The sequence below is a fragment of the Chanos chanos genome, chromosome 5 (assembly GCF_902362185.1).
Source record: "Chanos chanos chromosome 5, fChaCha1.1, whole genome shotgun sequence".
NCBI lineage: Eukaryota > Metazoa > Chordata > Actinopteri > Gonorynchiformes > Chanidae > Chanos > Chanos chanos.
This window is the reverse complement of record NC_044499.1, coordinates 33232558-33254566: the sequence shown is the minus strand read 5'-3', so window position 1 is coordinate 33254566 and position 22009 is coordinate 33232558. Positions and strand designations below refer to the sequence as shown.

The following is a 22009-nucleotide window of genomic DNA, read 5'->3' as shown; positions in this document are numbered from 1 at the left end:
AGGACACAGTTATTCAAATACTACCACACAAACATATTATAATATTAAAATAAAAATGATAATACATTTGTATAGCATTCTTAAACATCGGCTGCTCCCTGACAATCTAAAAAATGGGATGATATCAACACACACGTAATGAGGGTTAACAGTAATCCATCACCATACACAGCATGTATTAGCAGCCTAATGAAATCTTCATACACGAGGCAAAAACAGATTTATCAGACTTATTATAAACAGAAATGATGAAAACACTGTGTTAGCATCTGAAGCCATAACCTGCGATCATGTATGTCGATATCTCTTTCCTTCTCTCTTAAATCATTTTTTACTCATTCATTTGTCTTTGTTCATCTTGTTGATGATATGTTGATCAGTCCCACAAAGGCATTTTAGATTTTCAGCAACACTAACTCTCTTAAACAATAAAAGGAGTTCCACAGAAAAAGATACTACAAGTCAGTAAAAGTAGAAAATCTCTCAGAGAAAACCCATACCCAAGGCCGCGGATCATGAGTTTCTCCTCCTCTCGTCCCATCCTGACGCTGAGCAGCGAGCGGATCTGGCCCAGAGAAGCCAGCAGGTTGATGGTGTCCTCCACTGACACAGAGTTGATGGTGTAGGTTTTGGGGAGCGCCCGTACCTGTCCCCCAATACCATCATACTGCCGGTGCAGTAACACAAACATGGCTCTGACCAGCTCCGGGTCTTCGATGACCGACTCCTGTGCCCAGCGGACCATGGTCTCAGAGATAAGCTGCTGCAGGGTACCTACAGGACGCAAAGTGGGGGAGGACAACAATCCTTTACACTGTGGGTCCCTGAGGACTTATACCTTACCAAACATGACTCAGCATCAGCACCATAAACAATCCTTTACACTGTGGGTCCCTGCTGACTTATACCATACCAAACATGACTCAGCATCAGCACCATAAACAATCCTTTACACTGTGGGTCCCTGCTGACTTATACCAGACCAAACATGACTCAGCATCAGCACCATAAACAATCCTTTACACTGTGGGTCCCTGCTGACTTATACCTTACCAAACATGACTCAGCATCAGCACCATAAACAATCCTTTACACTCTGGGTCCCTGCTGACTTATACCTTACCAAACATGACTCAGCATCAGCACCATAAACAATCCTTTACACTGTGGGTCCCTGAGGACTTATACCTTACCAAACATGACTCAGCATCAGCAACATAAACAATCCTTTACACTGTGGGTCCCTGAGGACTTATACCATACCGAACATGACTCAGCATCAGCACCATAAACAATCCTTTACACTGTGGGTCCCTGCTGACTTATACCTTACCAAACATGACTCAGCATCAGCACCATAAACAATCCTTTACACTCTGGGTCCCTGCTGACTTATACCTTACCAAACATGACTCAGCATCAGCACCATAAACAATCCTTTACACTGTGGGTCCCTGCTGACTTATACCTTACCAAACATGACTCAGCATCAGCACCATAAACAATCCTTTACACTGTGGGTCCCTGCTGACTTATACCTTACCAAACATGACTCAGCATCAGCACCATAAACAATCCTTTACACTGTGGGTCCCTGAGGACTTATACCTTACCAAACATGACTCAGCATCAGCAACATAAACAATCCTTTACACTGTGGGTCCCTGAGGACTTATACCATACCGAACATGACTCAGCATCAGCACCATAAACAATCCTTTACACTGTGGGTCCCTGCTGACTTATACCTTACCAAACATGACTCAGCATCAGCACCATAAACAATCCTTTACACTGTGGGTCCCTGCTGACTTATACCTTACCAAACATGACTCAGCATCAGCAGCATTGTGAGTGTAAACTGCTTATATGTAATCGATTAGTGTTGGTGTTAGTGCTGGTCCTGTACGAGTTAGAATTGAGTTAGAAATGGAAGAAGAAGAGGGACAAGAGGCAAATGATTTGTGTGTTTATGAAACAGCAGCACATGAGCATTGCAACTTTTTGATGCTTCTCACAGCTATATGCCAAATATCATTTTTTATTAATATTTTTATATCTAAAAGCAATCGTTTGTACTAAAGAGCCAAGCTGGACAAGAACAGCAGGGTAGCCCTAAAAAGACAAACTGGAATGTTTGTTCTTTTTTTGGTTTTCATTCAGAAAGAAAAGAAGCGAGTTGGCGGCAGTCATATGTTCCAGTTTTCATGCGTGCAGAGCTCCTGCTCTCTGACTTAATAGGGCAGAAGAGTCTGCATTCAGCAGACTGTGTCTTGGATTGTTACCAGAGGGAAGAGGACAAGCTTACTGGGTTTCTTTGTTTTTTTTTTCTTTGGCAAGTCAGCCATTTTCTTCTTTAAGTAGGCCACTTTCTCCACCAGGGACATGAGACGACCTCGGAGGGTAAAATCTCCGTCAGCATCGCCAGCTTTGTCATCATCCATCTCAATACCTGCCAGACAACACACGGTTTTAAGTCAGATACAGAGTAATACACTCTCTCACAGTGGGGACAGGAGAGGATCCAACATAAATCAAGTCCCTGGTTCATCCACAGGTGCCCCTTCAAACTGTTCTCACTCTGCTTATTCGCCCGGCTAGACCAACATGCTACTCTCTACTATGCTGCTCTACACAAAACATACACTGTCACTTCAGGATTAATCAGAAAAACATATCAGAGTTTAAAGCTCAATTTATGCTACTTCTGAGAAAAAACACAAACATGCTACCTTCAGACATCTACAGATATGCCTGTTAAATGGGAGCTGAACCCTCAGCAATAAATATACAGTTTTTAATAAAGAAAGATGGACAGTCACAAAATATGATATGCATGGACTCATTTTGGCAGTCAGACTTTCTCAGCTGGATGATAACATTTTCATTGTAGTTTAATTATAGTTCAAAAATATTATTTTTGCTATTAAACATACACCACGACGGTAATAAAAGTGTGTGTATTTGTTGGTCTTTGTGTGCATGTTTGTGCGTGTGTGTGTGTGCGTGTGTGTGTGTGTGTGTGTGTGAGAGAGAGAGAGAGAGAGAGAGAGAGAGGGAGAGATAAAGAGAGAGATAGAGAGAGAGAGAAAGGGAGCGAGAGAGAGAGAGAGAGAGAGAGAGAGAGAGAGAGAGAGAGAGAGAGAGGGAGAGAGAGACTTTACCACAGTGAGTCATCAGGTCTTCATGGAAGTTGATAAGCTGGTCTCTGATGTCCTCAGGACATGGACAGTCCTGATTCCCATCTTTAAAGTTCAGCAGCATGTTAATCTGAGAACAGTAAAAGACACATGTAATCACAGTGAAAAACAATACCATTTGTGTGGCGTTGTTTGCATTTCATCAGACAAAATCATTGTAGAATCTTCACCCCCTAGTATGTGACAAATGCTATAAGAATTTAAGGACCGTCTTGATTCTATAAATAAGCGCATTTAATTTAAACTTTTTACCTCTTTTTAACTGGCATGGATACAGGGTAATTTAAGACTGAATCCAGACCACAGTAGACAACGGTAGCATATTTAAACCACAAATCCCACAGGCTGTGTGTACTTGAGAAGAGGAAGGAGAGGAACAGCAGTTCTGACCTGTTCCTGTGGTGGGGAACGAAACTCTTTGGTTTTGCGTGCGGTCAGTGCAGCGGACATGTTGAGAGCCTGCATGACCTCGTTATATCGGAAGCGCTGGTTCTCCTGAAGGTTGGCCACAAAGTCATCAGAGAAGGCCACCACCGCCTCAATACGATGCCTTACCTGACAGTCACAGAGGTACTGCAGCAGGTGACACATCTGACAGACAGAGAGGGAGGGAGAGAGAGAGAAAGAGAAAGAAAAAGAAAAAGGGACAAAGACAGCAATAGAGAGAGAGAGAAACACAGAGAGAGAGAAACGCAAATGGAGCAAGGGAGTTAGAGAGAGAGGGAGACAGATAGATAGTGAGAGAGTGAAAGCAAAAAACAAAGACAGCAAGAGACAGAGAGAGAGAGAGGGAGAGAGAAATGGATGTCATTTACCAAGCACCATTTCACAGGCCAGAAAAGAAAACCAGCTCGTTGCGAGTAATAGGAGTTACAAAGCTGAACTTGAGACAGCATTTACTGTGGTTGTATAACAAGCTGAAGCGTCTCCAGACAATTGGGAAGCACTGAAGTGAACTAGAAACAAGCCCATTAAGGCAATCCTGCTACTTCACTGTCGATTTCTTTCTATCAAACAGAACCTTACGGAACAAAACTGCATGTCTGGCACCTTTTTAGTCTTGTGGGCTTGTGTGAATACGCATATTGGTGTAAAGATGTGTGTGTCTGACCTGTAATTTGACTGGTTCAGGCAGTTTCATCTGAAGCAGACCCTCTTTGGGTAACTTCCCCTTTAACCGCTCCTCCACCATTCCTGACCCCTGCCCTTCGCTTTGTTTTGTGTCTCCCTGCGGCCTGTGGGGGGCGCTCTCGCTACCTGAATCCTGAGAGAACACACTGGGTTCAATCAGCTGCAGGATGGTCCTCAGGTCTCCATTATGGAAAATTCCCATAATGAGGAGGGTATAGAACAGTTTAATGAGCGGCACAAACAAAAACTCAGTGCTGCCCCCTATAGGGTCCCTGACGTGCAGGCTTCCCTCCTGCACGGCCTCCGTCAGCATTTCCATTGTGCGGCTTTTTAGGGTTTCCAAGGGGAACTCCGGACTGTACTGAAAAAAGTCGGCCCCGTTGCCCCCGGCGACGCCGCTAACGAAACAGGGCGAGGAGAATCGCATCCGAGGCCGCAGGGAAGTGCTCAGGCCGATGCCTGGCAGCCCGTGTTTTTTCTTCTCGTCCGGGAAGAGGGTGATGCTCTTGGTTTCCTCCGTCATGGGAACGATGTATTCAGAGTTCATCATGAGGCGAGCGGTGGCGTAGCTGCTCAGGTGGATGTCGATGAGGAGGTCGTAGTAGCCCGTGCGGAGGAGGCCGGGCATGTATTTGTTCTGAATGGCAGACAGGAGCTGGGCTTCGTCTACGTGGCTGCACAGAGCGTGAGCCACTCGGTTGTTCCCTAGAGCACACACGGCTGAGTAGAGACGCAGAGTGTGGTAGTGGAATTTTAAGAGTTCCCTCTGCTCTGTCAGCTCCAGGATGTCCACAGATCTGAGGATAAAAACAGTAATATACATAAACATGTAAGGGACAGGTAAATGAGGAATAAGAGCACGTTTAACAGCTCAAAGAACAAGAAACCAAAAGCAAACTGTTTGTAACACACTGAATGGTTTTTTTTTTGATGACCCAGGGATCATTAAAGTTGTTAGAATTATTTTTTTTCCTCAGAGATGTATGTGTGTGTGTGTGTGTGTGTGTGTGTGTGTGTGTGTGTGTGTGTGTGTGTGTGTGTGAGTGTGTGTATGTATGAGTGTGTTAGTGTGTGCGCTGTGGAGTGTTACCTGTTCTCCTCTGGTATGTGCAAACTCATAAACTGCAGTGGTTCTGAGCAGTGGACCAGCCAGCCGTGTCTCTCACTCACACGGGTCACCTCTGCCTTCAGGAAGTGGTTGGGCACACGGCTCCACAGTACCGGAGTCAGAAACTGTATATGCAGCCGCGGAGGGCACTGAGGGTTTGGGTTCTTACGTTCACTCTTAAACAGGCCTGCAGACAGTGGCATCACATTCTGACAAACACACACAAACATACACACACACACAAACACCCGCACACAAAGGTGGGAGAAAGCTGATGAGGAAGAAATGTATACGCATCGTTAAAACATATCTCATTTAAACAAGAGTGACTGATTGACTGATCCAGTTAGTGAATGTGTGTGTGCGGCTGTATTTCTCTACAGCTTCTTTGCAGTGTTAGGCGTGTTGGTGCGTTACCTTCAGTGTTGCATTACCATCTTAAAATCATTTCAGTGATCATTGAACAGACTGGACATGGTGTCCATTGCTATGGCGTGTGTTCAGTATCGTAGATTGGAGCTGGAGCGGGTTTGGACGCTGTGTGCTTACCTTTATCCGTCCCAGCTCAAACTGAAAGACGCTGGGACTGGTGGCCTGAGCAAACACTGCAGGGAACAGCTTAGTGCTGGGCTCCACCTTCAGAGAAACACAACAACAGTCAGCAGGCTAACAATACAGCCCCAACAGATCAATACAGCATACACATCTCTCAGACTAAAACACACGCGCACACACAGGCACACATGCTGACTAACACATGCACATGGACACACACAAAAACAAACGCACACACACATACCTCAAGGCAGGCGCGCACATGCATGCACAAATAAACACATTAACACATGAACACATACAAGCACACAAATACAACCGCGCCTATACACACACACACGCACACACAAGAACACACGGTACTCTGTGCAATGCTGCCTGAGACCATCTTCAGACATACTCCGGTGGTTTGTATTTGAAAGAGTGAGCAGTATGATGCCTGGACTAGAATAATGAGAGATCTGTCTCTGAGTGCTGATAACTCACATCATTTTACTGTGGCTCATCTAGATGAAACTGATTACAGGCTGTGAGTCAGTGCTACACTAAGCTAGGCTCTTACTGACATCCCAACAAAAGGCATTTAACCCCAGACATAGCAGGAAACCAAACAAATCACCTATAAAATGTTCTTTTTTCAGCTTGTGAAAGTGAGGCATTCACTAGCTTAGAGTGAGAGGAGTGTGTGATGGAGCTGTAGAGGTGTGTGCGTTATGTTCTTGTGGAGGAGTGTATTAGTTATAGGACTATAGAGCTGTATCTAATGTATCTTAAGTAACAGACCGCTGGGTTACCTGGTAATACGTGCTAAGCTCTTTGCCGTTGGAGGTGAAGGTCAGAAGGCCGCTGGCTGTGTCCACCACACAGCCGATCTCCAGCCCGGTGTTATTCCGCCCCTGACCAGGACTCGTGCTCTCCCCCGCCCAAACCATGTAACAGTTACTGCGCATTACACTGACACACACACACACACACACAGAGAACAGTTTGTAAACTCTCACTACATATCAGAACACCAGATATAATTGTGTTTTACAGTTCTCTGATATTATACAGCAGAGACTGTAAATTAAAGCTGCTGCAGCTTCACACTTCATGCATAGAAAACATTTATAATATGTAAATAGTAAATAATAATATTTTTTAAAGGTTATCAAAGGTTGTTTTGTGTTGAGACACATAGTAAAGACCTTCCAATGACCTTCCAATCAACATTTTAAGTCATTGCTGAGGGACTGACCTCTCATGAACTTTGCCCTTCTCATCACCAAGGGTGACTGTGACCGTGCGAACCTTGCTCAGTTCAAATGCCGGGTCGTACTGGTGGAAATCAGAGGTCACCCAACCCACCCACACACTGGATGGCTCCTGACCAGGGAATATCCTCACCGAGTAGTAATACTACACACACACACACACACACACACACACAGAAACATGTAAATTTGGGTATTAGATAAGCTGAATCAGTGAATCACACACTTTAAAAGCTCATGAGAAAATAGAAAGTCAGTAACACTGTGTAAAGTTACTGGTTGCTACTGCACATTTCTCACCGTTGCTGTCTGCATGAGAAACTCGTAATCGTCTCTCTCATCTGCCAACACTTCCTGAGACAGACGAGCTGATGACTGACTACTGTTTAAGTCTGGCTTTGTCCTCTTCAGCATGAATCTACCAACAAACACACACACACACAGTCAAAACCCGGTGTCATATAGCAGGTGTATTTGTTCATGTGTGTATTTGCTTGTGTACATAAAAAAATAAACGTTCCGTGCGTCACGTAGTCACCTCTGTTTGAGTTTGGATGGTTTCTCTTGGTTGTAGTCTTTATGGTTGTTAAACTCATCCTTTTCCTTCTCTGGCCCATTGGAGCTCATGTGTCCATGCGCGCTCTTCATCAGCACCTCAAAGTCAGACACAGTCTCAAAATCTTCTAGATCTTTCTTTGGGGAAAAGAAACTCCCGTTGGATGGCAGCTTACTCCCCGGAGATTTGGCAAAACTCTCGGCACACTCAATGGGCATGCTGAGGCGGTAGAACATGATGTCCGTGCTACTGTTCTGGGAACCAAACGACCTCTGAGTGACCTTCAGGCACGGAGAGCTCTCCACAGTACCATCTATTCGCGTGACCTTTCAGAGACAAAAGGCACACAGGAATAACACTCCGTTTTAATCAATGGATGAGGAGAACAAACTATGGCGACAACTCAGGGACGCAGAGTTGTCAGAAGCTGGCCTGGGTGTGTTTGTCTGTGTCTACCTCTGTCCTCAGTAGAACAAATATTCTCATCTCATCCTGATTCAACTGTGACAGCATGCTGGCTGTCATTATAAAGTGATACTCCATTTTACACAGCAATGTGGTAGTTAAAAAAAAAAGTCAACTATCTTAATTCCTCTAAAACAACATAGATACCAGAATCTGCAAACACAACACAAATACAAACATACAAAATTCATCCTCACACATTGAAACAAATACCTTGAAAGTTGCAGTGTGTCAAACTTTACGCTCCATCTCATAAATTAAATGACACGCTGAAGGAGCTGACTATCAGGACAAAACTCTTTGGATTTCTAAGCCTTGAGGATGATACGTAATTCCAGTCTTGGGATAAGATTACCCACAGTGACCGCTGGGACGAGTTTGACGTGTCTGAGACGCACTCACCTCAATGTGCTCGTGATTGGGCGGAACCGGGATGAACTGCGGCAGCCTTTTACTCAACCACATGGTGATGTCTCGGTTCATGTTGACAGCAAAGGGTTCGTAGCCCTCCTGCAGACCACAGATGGTGAAGTATTTGAGCGTACTCACGTCCTTACCGAAATTCATCCTCCCCACCTGACACACACCCAGACTGCACACAGGGATAAAACCTGGGAGAGAGTAAGCAAAGGTACATTAAAAAAAAACCTTATCCAAAGCTATACACAGAATTACATCAATGCTCATAACCTCATAGTACAGGATAGAATTTTACTACAAACAGCATTCTGTGGTTGGCTACACAGAGGTGAAATCGATGCTTTCAGGCTCTGTTGCTGACATTTAGACTGCTGATTGCACGTTGTGACCAACAGGTGGCGACCAAGTCCAGGGTCTTTCAAATGACATTTTTCTGCAGTGGACAAAGTCAACAGTCAAGATGTTTATTTATCTGGAGAATGTCTTTAGTGTGTTATAATATACTGTGAATAAGACACACACAAACAGCACAACAAAATGTGCGCATGGATCTTTTGTGTGTGTGCATGTATGTCGGTTTGTGTGTGTGTGTGTGTGTGTGTGTGTGTGTGTGTGTGTGTGTGTGTGTGTGTATGTGTAAACCTGAGTGCGTATGTGCAGTACCTCTGTATGTGCAATGTGTGTGGCTGGATGTATGTGTATGTGCTGTGTGTATGTGTGTGCGTGTGTGTTTTGGCTTTTATCCTTGTTTGGCTCTCTCAGCACAAAGGTTCTTAGGAGTATTTAGTTACCATCATTAAATCCTCTCAGGTAGTGCTCCATTCTGTTTAAACACACCCCCACACATGCGTGCATACAAACACACACACATGCACACAAACACAAGCTAAACCCTTTGGTTTGTTTGGAGCCAGTCAAATTAATTCAGGAGAGAAATTTGCTTGAGCCACTCTCACAAAATGGAATGTGTTCAGTGTGAAGAAGCTAATTTGGAACTGCCAGTGGTAACATTTTGTACTGGCTTGTAGGGGAAGTTCACTCGTATCAACACATAGGCACATTTTGATAATCGTCTTTTGTATTTAGAATGTTGAAGCAATTTTATAATAGTGCATTCTGAAATCCAGAAAGAGAGCTGTGACGCACTTTTGCAGTCTAATTGAGACGCGTTCATTTTACATTCTGTTTTATATACCAGTATCAAACAATGTTGCTTTCTCCTGCCTCCTGTGAGTATAAATTTATCACTGATTATACACTATATATGAGATAGTCTACTATATTTCTTTAAATTTGGTTGAAAAGTGTTTCTGGTGAAAAAACATACCAAAAATCCCATGGTAAGGGCTCATATGTGCTCATACATGAACAGGCGTGAACTTCCCATGTAAGTGGCACTGCTATGACACTAACCTTCCCAAACTTCAAAGTCTTTGAAGGCGAGCTCAGAACCCGAGTCGTCGAGCAGAACCTCTCCGTTCAGTGTGAACACCATAGTATGTTCATTCATATCCACCATACAGCCAACAACCTCCCCGGCCTGCCAAGAACGACCAAAGTGCTCGTTTCCCTGGTGCCAGCGCTGGGCCTGAAACACACATATACACATAGTCATAACACACACTTACACACACACACACACACACACACACACACACACACAGAGCAATTTAACAATGGCCTAATCCACAGATCGCTAAAGGTCTGATGAAAAGTCCCTCCTCCTCTCACCTCAAGTGATCTATTTCCAGAGTGCTATCTCCTCCAGCAGTCCTACACTCTTCTATTTTACTCTGTCTAAACTCAGAAAGCTGTATATAGCTCCTTTTCTCTCCCCCCACCCCCCACCTGGCTCTCACACTGTAACACAGTGCTGAGTGCCCCATGCAGGTTAAATGCTGCACTCAGATACAGCCTGGGACAAACGCTGCACTTTGGTAGACTTTATGCTCAATCTGACCAAGCGGCACGTTCACTTAATAAATAATACTCCGGGATGTGGTCACGTATTTTTAACAACCCAATGAACAGAGGTAGACAGAAAAAAACACATACTCAAAACACACACCGTCAAAAGTTGGTTTAATGTTACTTAGCCACACAGCATCATAATAAAACTAAATTAAACATAGACAGTAATTTCTAATTGGCGTAAGTAAACGGTGTCCAGGAGAAATTAGTTATTTCAGCTTATGTATTCACAGAGAGGGGGTTTTAACATGCATTGAGCACACTCTGCCATAGATATTGAGTAATGTGTTCCAAAAATGTAAACTCTGCAGTGGGAAGAAACCTGTAGGTGTATGCAAAGCAGAGCAAGATGGTAATGAAAACAGTGTTTTCAAGTCTTTTCTTTAAATATCTTCAGTGATTAAACACCTCTCTCCTTTCCTTAAAGCAGCATTTCTCATACTACGACAAAAAGGTTTACACAACGGGTGCATCACTCTTAGGTGAATCTAAAGAATGGACTCAGACACTCCGGCGCTCTCTCACCTTGAACCCGTCAAAGACAAAGGCGTGTTCGTCCGAGCCCAGTTCCCGGTCCGGCAAGCAGCCCGGTCTGGCCCAGCCTACTCTCATCTCACCGGCCGTCACCACCTCAAACTCAAAGTACCACTTCCCTGAGTTCACGCTGTAAGACTTCTCCGCTCGAAAGATCCGGAAACGTTCTGCAGACATGTTACTGATGTCCGTTCGGGCCGCTGATGTCACAAACAGACAGCAGGATTCACGTAAGAATTCAAAGTACACCACCATCAAAACAGCCACCAAGCAAAGGTTTACCTTCTACAGGTTCACACCTCTGTGTACAGCTGGTATCTAATATTGAATTATATATATATTTATATATATATATGTATGTGAACACACACACACACACACACACACACCACACACACACACATATATACACACACACACACACACACACACACACACACACACACACACACACACATACACAGAAACATATATATATATATATATATATATATATATATATATACCTACCATTATATACTGTATAGTATGCCAATAAAAAATTGATGGAATCCAAAGCACTTTCAGCAGCATTGAGGCTGTTTGGGAAGATGCCATGGATAACACCCAATATATGGAATGAATATAATATGTGACACAAATGTATTGATTATTAGATTAGATTGTGTATCATATTCAATTTTTAGTATTAAATAAAAAAGAGACCTGCAGTACAATCAGTATTCTCAGTGCTAACTAGGCAAGACTGTGCCATTAAAGGGCTCATTCTGCAGTGGACTGGGGTTTTTTTTTTCATAGGCAGTTAGAGGTGTGGTGTCAGGAGTTGCATGCTGTAACATATGAGGTGCTCACCTCATTTCTCAACTCACAGAGCAGACGCTTAATAGAGATTCGCGGCTGTACGCCTGTATAGCCATCCCAGAGTGTGTCCTTTTAATAAAACCATGAATCTACTCTTGTTGTGAAAATACACATTCTCTGTATAATTTACTGTCTCATATACACACCTAGAGGATGGATTCTTTTTTTTTTTTGGATCAATGATATGTTTCTTCTTTCCAAAACTAATTTAAATTCAAATTTGCCATGTAGTGATATGACAAAAGCCTTGTTTTGGTCTGCAAGACAAGAACCTTTAAAAAATGCAAATCTGTGTAAGGGTAGAGAGATTGCAACACATTGCGCCAGATTTTGGAACATACCATGATCTTGGTCAGGGGCCTCCAGGTTGTATCCGTAGCCCAGCAGTGTGCGAACGGCCTCTCTCAGGCTGTCCTTATTCGATTTCTTGGTTCTCTCATCCAGGAGAGCGTAAGGCACCAGTCTCGGGTTCCTTTTGTTTTTCACGTCCTACGTGGAGAAACCAAACAGGTTCATAACCTCCTAAGCCTGCTTCATAAACACTCTCATTTTTTCTAAATAACTGAAGGAGGGAGAATTCTAACACTCTGGTCAATAACCAGCTGCCATGAGCGTCTAGGTTTCCATTGTTCTCCATGAGACTGAGCATTCTCTCGGGACTCATAGAGGATTCCAGAACACTCTCTGTGACACAACTGTGCTTTTCTTCATTTTATTCTCAAAGAACCTTATGGCTGCCATGGGAGCCATTCTTGCACCACCGGCAGGACCAGATAATACATTTATCTGGAGAGGACACATTTTGCTGGTAGAAAGTGTTGACAATCAAGATTCCCCACCTGATACACTTCCTCTGCAAATTTCTTAACATCTTAAATGAATAACTCACTGACAGAATCTCTCCAGTGTAATCTCTCCATCCATCAGTTACACACCTTCAAAAAGGCAAGTTATCTGAGTTACCAGAGCTTAACCCTCAGCATCAGTCTGATACTGAGTCATAGAGGGACAGAGGCAGAGAGAGGGACATTCCTATTCCCAGAATGGAGATCCAAACAGCAGGCTATTGCCCCGCAGTGGACTCATCAATAATGCAACAGCCTGATTCATTTTTTATGCCCATCGTATCGCGGTTCTGCTGCATCAGCAGCTAACCTCATCACACACACACACATACACACACACACACACACACACACACACACACACACACACACACACACACACACATACACACACACACACACAAACACACACACACATACATTCATATACACACCTGTTGGATACCGTAGGTCCAACCCTGACGAATGCGATCCCTGGCCCACACGTTGTGAGCATTCTCGGCCAGCTTGTCCACCATGGCCTCCTGGGTAGACGCTAGTTTAATATGGCTCAGGTCCATGGGAGCAGGCTTATAGCCACTAGACAGCTCATATCTGAACAAGAACACCACAAAGAGAAGACATAAACACGCAGGCCTGCCTTACTAACATAGTAACACTGTAATATTGCTCGTAGTCAAATGGATCACACAAGGGTGGAAGGTTTAAACACCAAGGAAAAACATGTAGCTGTAACACAAACACTGTTATAACAGGAATCCTACACATTTAAAGTACTGATTTAATCTTTTACTTATTTACTTAAATAGGTAATGTTGCACTGAAGAGATCGGTTTGTTTTTTTTTAAATTAAACTGTATATGCCTAACCTGACCATTAATGTAGAGAGAAAAAAGTAGTACTTGTTTATTTCTGACTGACTGACTGAATATGGTACAGTGCAGCTCTGGGTTCAGAGGAATGCCATGAGTAAGAGCCTAAAATTCAGTGACAGGAATATGACCTTACAAACAGTCTACAGAGTCAGATCTCATTCACACCACACAGATTCCTTTCCATCAATAGTGCATTAGAGATAGAGAGAGAGAGAGAGAGAGAGAGAGAGAGAGAGAGAGAGAGAGAGACTCACTTCACAGAGAGTTTTAGATTCTTCACTTTCTCCACAGCATGTTCGTCAGCCAGGCCAACATGGCAGCCAAGAGCCATTAACGTCCTGAGTGACAATGATAACATTACTGTTCACAGAGAGAACCTTTCACACGCCATCCATAACAAATACCCAAATCATCAACATCCACATAATGTATAGAATCACTATTGACAGTCCAACTAACACACACACACACACACACACACACACGCACACACACGCACACACACACACACACACACACACAGGTAATCTCATTCAAACTTGGCTAAACCAGTGTTAAGAGCGTGGCTATATAATCAGTGTGAGCACTCTGTGAGGACTAATGAGTGAAAATCTGTATGAGGACTCCAGTGAAACACTTCCAGCCTGCCTGTGACTCTTGTCTATCTCCCATTCCATTACAACACAGGACATTTAATTAAAGAACAGACAGAGAAGCGCGCGTGGTGCAGATTCAGGTCACTAAAGCCATTTCTGCCTTTCGACAGCTCTCGCAAAGCCGTTCTTAAGAGTTATGGAATTAATTACAGCAACAAAGTTGTCCCTTAAGGTTTGAAACAGCGTTGAACTGAGCAGCTGTTTTTCCTGTGGAGAGAGAGTGAGCGTTATGAAGAGGCTAACACCACCGTAAAGATGAGGCTAAAGCTAGCGTGTTTGAAAGCTGGAGTAACTGCTGAGGGAGATCTCTGCCTATTCTCCATCAAAGTCCCGCATCAATCACTTTAATCAACGGAAAGAATAAACAGACCAGACAACGCCTAAGATCAATTACAGTACAGTTTGCATATCAACCAAATAAAACTGCTGTTAGACCTATTAGAGTGTTGTTTTAGACGAAGCTGTGGTGGGAGGGCGTGTCCATTCAGCAGAATTTTGAGCACTGAGCGCTGTGTTCTGTGTGTGGTCGGTACAGTGTGTGCTGAGGTGGCTTACTTTAGGGTCTCCAGAGACATTTGTAGATTATAGCTGCGCTCTTGTTCTGGAAGCTTGGAAAACTCTACCAGACAAGGATGCTGTCTCTTATTGTCATCCCGAATCTGCACAAAAGAACACATAACCCAAAAAAAAAAAAAAAACTTCAAATGTACTCGATTTTTTTAAACAGAGCACAGAGCTTTTCTCAGGCCTTTAAGTTAATAACAGCACGGTAAGTAGCTTCTGACTATAACTGTCTCAAACTATTCACAGACACACAAATAGAGGAGAGGAGCAGTGAACAGCATTTTAGCAAAGATTTGTGTATATAACAGGTTTCCCAACTCCTTTCCACCCTCACTCCACCTTCCCCCTCCTCTCTCTCCTATCTATAACAGCCCCTCAGTGGCCCTGAGAGCCTGTGTGTCACACTTGGTGAATTTAATTAGCAATTAAGCACCATTGGCTTCGCAGCCAATCACAGAGCTCTGATCCAGCCAACCGTCTCTGTCCTCCAGATCCTATAAACACAACAGAGTGCATTTCTCTCTCTCTCTCTCTCTCTCTCTCTGTGTGTGTGTGTGTGTGTGTGTGAGAGAGAGAGAGAGACAGAGAGAATGCTTGAGTGATTAAGCAACCGTCCTGTTAAATGCAATTGTGTAAATTCACGTACACATGAAGAATGAAGATAAAGCTACAGCACTGAAAGGACTGAGAATGATCAATAGTTTCAATATATGAGACAATATTCACAGTTAAGCAGAACATCTCTGATGATGAAATGCTGCAAAATGTTCAACTGAATGATTCCAAACCTCTGTTCAAATTCAGCTAATTAGTTTGCATTAACACTACGCCACAGTTGCTGGGATTAGAAGAAGACAATCAAAATTAATCCAGGTTTTTAATCCCAGGAACTAAACTGAATTCATGACAAAATTTAAGGATCAAAAGGCAAAGGAAATTAAACTTTGTCTGATCATAATCTACTCTTCTATTATGTCTCTCATAACATGCTGACTGAATGAAAGACAAGTTCATTAATATGATACAAATACCCTCGTCTGTTGAGCTGTATGTCTGTAAAACAGATATTACAGTTTGTATGACATCTGCTTTATTTAAGACACATTTATCCAAAGCCACTCATATCTCTTATTTTCTATGTCAGAGGTCACATTTCTGGAGCAGCCTAAGCATGAGGTGCACGGTACATAAGGACTGTTCTTTCACGTTTTGGGTTTGAACCCATAACCATCTGGTTGCTAGACTTTTTATTATGACACCCTGACAAATGACATATTAGCCCTTTATGTGACCTGAATGTAGAGATAAATAATGTCAGACCATGTAAAATGAAGAAACAGCAGTCAGATAGAAAATGGTGAGTAGAGAAGAAGGAGGGGGGGTGGGAGGAGCATACCGTCCCGTACGTCCAGCCCAGTTCAATCTTATTCATCACCCACAGTTCGTGAATGTTCTCTGCTAGCTTCTCTCTGATCCGCTCTAGGTGAGGAGGGAGTACAATCTATAGGCCAAAGACAAAACAAAGAAAGTTAAAACTAAAACTGAAAGACTTTGCTTGAAATAACTAAATGAATAAAAACAAAAAAAACATACAGAGCTCCTTCAAATGGAAGAAACACCTTGCTTGTATACTTTTGATCTGAGAGCCATGCAGAAGGTATGATATGTATATGTAGCAGTAGTTTGTGTATGGCATTGATTACTAACAATGAAAGTGACTGAGTGAGCCAGTAAGAGTTGTACCACAGACTATTGGGTACATGTTTGACAAAACACCCCCCCCCCCCAAAAAAAACTCAAAAACGTGCCAAATAACAGTACCATTGGAGAGGGTGCAAAGGCTTTTAGGGAAGCAAAGGAACAAGCCTTGCTGGTGTGTATTGGAGTTCCATCTCGTATTTCATTAAGAGCGGTTGCGTTAGGTCATGTTAGAATTAACACAGTAGTGTGTTTTGTTGTACCTGACTGGTGTCTACAGGTGTAGGGGTGAAGGCAGCCTGAGTGAGGGTAATCGTGGGGCCGAGCAGGTCTCGTGTGCTGCTGTGGTCGTGTTTGTACTCCTGACTGTGTTCCACACGTAGCTTCTCCCTGGGCAGCACAGCCTCAAAACACGGAGCGTACCCTGGCGGCGGCAGGAACTTGAACTCGCCGTGACGACCACCCAACAGGAAGCGTACTCTGATGAAAATTTTTTTTTTTCAGTTTGCCTGACAGGAATGATTAACTTAAAGCAAGTTTTTTTCACCTTAACTTCATTAAATCATTCAATTTTGATATCAACGATGCAAAGAAGGCTCAAGAGAAAATGACCAATATGGAATGGAATTTGAAATACAATTTGTAATATGGGAAATTTTGTGCTTTTTTGTCTACATTTTCATGTAACCTTCTGGATCATTTGATCACCTCACCATTTTTAAGGGTTATTTTAAAAGGAATAACATTCAAAAAATCACTCAGCGTGGGTGTGGATATCAAATGCCAATTTGCAAGTCATTAGAGGGAAATGTAGATACAATCAGTATAGATTACACTACCATCATCAATCGTGTCTAATACATAATACTTTAGCTTAGCCAATCAGCAGCTAGCCAATCAGAATCTTGACACAGCAGTTTGCCACTTGTCTCCAGTCTGACGACTGATTCAGCCTGTGCTGTTTCCTAGTTTTCTGATCTGTAATCCAAGGCAGTGTGGTATAATTGGAATCAATACTAAAACAATTAATCTTGTGCTTTAGGGAGCTTGGGTAATTGCATTATGACAAACTCTCCACTCCACTCCAGGCTGTCTGTCCACTCCAAACTAGAGTCTGACCATCGGGGTATTAATAATTGGCTGATGATTGCGGAGGAGGTGAGAGGGTGAATGAAAGCAGATGCCTAATGGCCAAGGAAGCTGTAAAGGCCAAAGTGACACATTTTCAATCAAACCCCCCTAAACCTCTGACACCACAGTGAGACAACTGGGCTTCGTTATTTCACAGAAAATAATGGAAAGAGTGCTGACCATGACCAGATTACATTAACTGAAGAAAATATTTACTTCATTTCCTTCTGCAAAAGCAGAAACTGCTGTGTGTTCCAGTATAAGGTTTTGTTACTCAGTTATAAAGTCTACATAAAAATATTGTGATGCAATAAAGTGTTTCCGACAAAAATATCCTCCTGACAGCCAAACAGGGCTTGCAGTGACAGAGATGCTGTCCTGTGGTTTTAATAAAGAACAGACGAGTTTGTAGGCTGATACTATAACATGGCAAAACTCTTTAGCTCTGATGAGAGCCCTGTTAGATCTTACAAAGCTCTACAAACTGCTATTAAGCGCTTTCAAACTGTTATTAAACTCCTCCAAAATGTTGTTCTTACTCACTTGACCCCAGCAGAAAAGCTGACCACGGGGAAGAAGAGGCTGTCAGAGTTGAAGTTCTCGAACATGCCTTGCACGGGCTGACCGTTGATGCGGAAGGAGATGCTTGGAGCACTGAGGTCCAAACAACAGCTAACCACGTCCTCCATCCTCAACAGATGCTGATTAGGAGAGCTGACTGTCCGTGCAATGCAGCCTAATCCAAAACAGACACATCAGCAAACAAACACACACACACACATTAGTATGATTTTACAAAACTGTCATGGAGATGCAGTAAAACATTGCATGTCTGTAAGGAAGAAGAAGGAGGAAAAGTGGAGGTTATGTTAATGCAGCATGCCTTCATCCAAAAGCAACGCAGCATGAAGAGAGCCATACTGAGATTTTACATGTCTGCTCTCAACTGACACACAAGTATCAATACTCTCCTCTATGGAACAGAGAAACACACTCACACCAGCCTAGAACTTCTGCTTAACTTCACATGGAGTCTCAATATCAAAGCAATGACAGTGAAATCCTCTTACAACACATCAGCTAGTCTGTCTCCATGTAAATCACGTGGAAAAACCTTCAGACATACAGAGAAGCTGTGAGAGAAAGTATAATGGTTATTTTCTGAGGGGATTCTAATAAAGCATATATGTTAGATCCATATACTCTGCCTTTATACAGGATTAGGGGCGCAGGACCCCCGCAAAAGTGGAAAAACAGTGAATATCTCTAGGCCCCCCTCCCCCCATAATTTATCCATTTATGACTTACTACACTTTTTTTAGTTTTTACATTTTCCTTTTTATTTTCTAGTCTATGCGTGTTGTCTGCGATTTTCTGCAGCAGGCTGCAAAATTCCAAAATTCCCATTTAATTATTGACGGCAAACTTGCGAAAGTTAAACCCAGCAAAAGTCGAGGTTGGACTGTGATATGCTCGCACACAAACGCTAACAATGACCTTAAACTTATCCCAGATGGGTGGACTTGACGACAAAAAAAATTTCACTTGCACAAGGAAAGAGCACAAGCAAAACATTTTTAATGTTCTCAAAACTGCACTTTGATTGAATTGGAGACCATTCAATACTTTCAACCGCATTTTGGGAAAATATGAAAGTGCTGATGGGCCAGGATCATTCTCACAACTTGTAATCAAAACCGTCTGCAGTAGTTGACACCAGCGGAAGCAGTGATAGCAGTATGCCTACAAGGGATTAGCCCCAAACATATTGTAGAGAGAGGATTAGTTGAACTAAACGGCCTCTTCAAGGAACACTGCTGGATTAAATGCAAATTATATTCTTTTATCGTTCATTTTCAAAAAGATTATTAAAGCTTCATTTCAGGGGGAAAAGAAAAACCTTAATTGTAAACCAGCAGCTTACTGGTGTGCTAAAATTTCATTTTGCAGTGCTGAGGTTTTACAGCACTTAACTTGTATCTTGTATCACTGATCTAATCCATCTCATTAGCGGAACTAATCTGATACATATTGCAGTGACAATAGGTAATAGTTAGAACAGTTTTTTCACTTACACATACATTTGAATACAAGTGCACTTAGCTAAAACTGACCGATGAATTCACAATGACGTCAGCAGTCTTTGATGTCACTCTAATGTCACACAACCCATGAACTCCTGTTACCTGACCACAGGTGTAATCCATCAAAGCCATAGGAGTAAAGGTCGTCTCCCACTCCGTTGCCCCCCCAGCCTTCTCCTCCTCCGGGGTAAGGGGAGTAGCCGGGGGTGGAAGCCCAACCCACGCGCAGGTGAGTGGCCTCAGCAGTCACAAAGGGCTCCACGTGATCCACTATCAGCTCATAGTACCATTTTCTATACTGAGCTGAACCCTCACTCACCCCCAGGAAGATGTTAGGCCTCATGCTGTGGAGGAGAGAACAAAACATGAAACATTTGAGTGATATTTAGTAACTCACACAAAACGTGTTGCAAATATCTTAACAATGTGTTATAAGCCCATTTTCACTGTGACATACTGCTCTACTAGTTAGTGTGGCTGTCACTCAAGTTCTTAACCATACCATATGTGAATCTGACCATATTAATCACTAAAGGTACAACTGAGAGATGTTATTACTGTAATGTGATTCTCTACTATGATATGTCCACCATTCTTGTGATAAAGGAAGAACCTTGGGTTTGCACTAAGTATTCAGTTAACACAAGCATTAGCTGTCAAAATTAGCAGTTTTAAAGCCTCTCTGGCCATTCCATAGAATAGCATCTGAAAGCAAAAGCATACACACACTAGTATATATATAATACATCTAGAAAATTATGCTATGAGACAACCAAACAAAATACTACTGCATTTGTCAGCATTGGCTGTTATGAATCCTGATTTTGCTTGGATGTGAAAAGTCCCCTCTGTTCGAAATAGCAGAGCCAACATTATGTGAGAGTGGAGGTCACATAGAGGTGACAGGTTTGGTAAAGCAGATAGACGTGGATCGTGAAGTGGGTGGCTACTGTGTATAGCTGAATGCTCTGATTGGTGGAGGTTCTTAGGTACTGTCCTGAAAGTCTCCTCTCAAACCTTCATTATAAATAATTGAATTCATTATGGCTGGAGCCTGTATTAGCGTTAACATACTGTCTCCCACATCAGTCAGAGGTGAGAGGAATGAGCCAAGGAAGTGCCACTGTGAATGAGGAGAGGGGGAGAAAGGGAACGAGGGATGTGGTAAAGGAGTGCGACTGAGGGGAAAAGGGTCTCAGGCTACCTGCTGATGTGGTTCACGAGTCGTGTCTGGAGGAGAAGATCTCTGCCCGGTAACAGGTTGTCACAGATGAGGTTCTGGTTGGAGCGAACTGCTACGCCATGGCACACACACAGAGAACAAAGGACGTCCAACACCTGAGAGACGGCAGAGAAGATTAAACACACACACACACACAAAAGAAAAGCACGCTAAAGATGTGAGTGTGCCCTGGCAGAAACATAAACGTGTGAACTATTCATCCCCATCTTTGAAGGGCAAATTTTGCCATTCTGAGGACACATACATTTTAATACATGAAACGTAATCTGACCTTGTGGTTGCGTCCATGTTTGTCTAAGAGGGAGATTATGGATTTAATATGTCCCTCTTTGATAATGTTAAGGGCTTCAGGACTCTCCACCAGGACACAGTGTAAAACCTCCAGAATTCCTGTTACAGGACAGACATAATCAGATGGTGCTCTGATTAACACTTAACTCTACACACACACACACACACACAGTTGGTACTCTGACTCACTCTTAACTCCACTGACTCATATGATCTCTAAGTCAGGACCCAGCTGCTCCTACTCAGCTCTCTCGCAGACATACAAACACACGCACACACGCACACTACTGAGACCTCTGGGAGAGTGAGACGAAGAGGATGCAGGTGGCCTTTTCTCTGTCAGAGCTGGAAAAACTGCTCAGTTGTACAGCAGGACTTTAAACACCACATACAAATCTCAGTGTGGAGTACCAGAGACCTCATCTGAGAACAGTCGTATGTTCATTAGTCCTTCCTTCCTTCCTTCCTTCTGTTCCTATTAGTCTGTCTGTCTGTCTATCTATCTATCTATCTGTCTGTCTATCTGTCTATCTATCTAAGTACCATGCTGAGGGACAGTAATCTA

The 22009-nt window shown here is 43.0% G+C and overlaps 1 protein-coding gene across 1 annotated transcript in view; it reads right to left on the bottom strand.

Moving 5' to 3' along the window:
* ryr2a (ryanodine receptor 2a (cardiac)) overlaps positions 1-22009 on the bottom strand; it is a 133131-nt gene that overhangs the window by 40877 nt on the left and 70245 nt on the right. Inside the window, exons 18-41 of the mRNA XM_030774888.1 lie at positions 21425-21543; positions 21115-21248; positions 20013-20254; positions 18370-18562; positions 16959-17175; positions 16394-16498; positions 14989-15092; positions 14032-14115; positions 13337-13496; positions 12399-12546; positions 11188-11396; positions 10105-10279; positions 8674-8882; positions 7789-8132; positions 7551-7668; positions 7235-7395; positions 6789-6948; positions 5989-6075; positions 5422-5648; positions 4312-5128; positions 3591-3791; positions 3165-3270; positions 2309-2452; positions 501-774 (exon numbers count right to left, since the gene is read on the bottom strand). Coding sequence (XP_030630748.1) covers positions 501-774; positions 2309-2452; positions 3165-3270; positions 3591-3791; positions 4312-5128; positions 5422-5648; positions 5989-6075; positions 6789-6948; positions 7235-7395; positions 7551-7668; positions 7789-8132; positions 8674-8882; positions 10105-10279; positions 11188-11396; positions 12399-12546; positions 13337-13496; positions 14032-14115; positions 14989-15092; positions 16394-16498; positions 16959-17175; positions 18370-18562; positions 20013-20254; positions 21115-21248; positions 21425-21543 — 4738 coding nt within the window. The remainder of the gene's footprint in view (positions 1-500; positions 775-2308; positions 2453-3164; positions 3271-3590; positions 3792-4311; positions 5129-5421; positions 5649-5988; positions 6076-6788; positions 6949-7234; positions 7396-7550; positions 7669-7788; positions 8133-8673; positions 8883-10104; positions 10280-11187; positions 11397-12398; positions 12547-13336; positions 13497-14031; positions 14116-14988; positions 15093-16393; positions 16499-16958; positions 17176-18369; positions 18563-20012; positions 20255-21114; positions 21249-21424; positions 21544-22009) is intronic.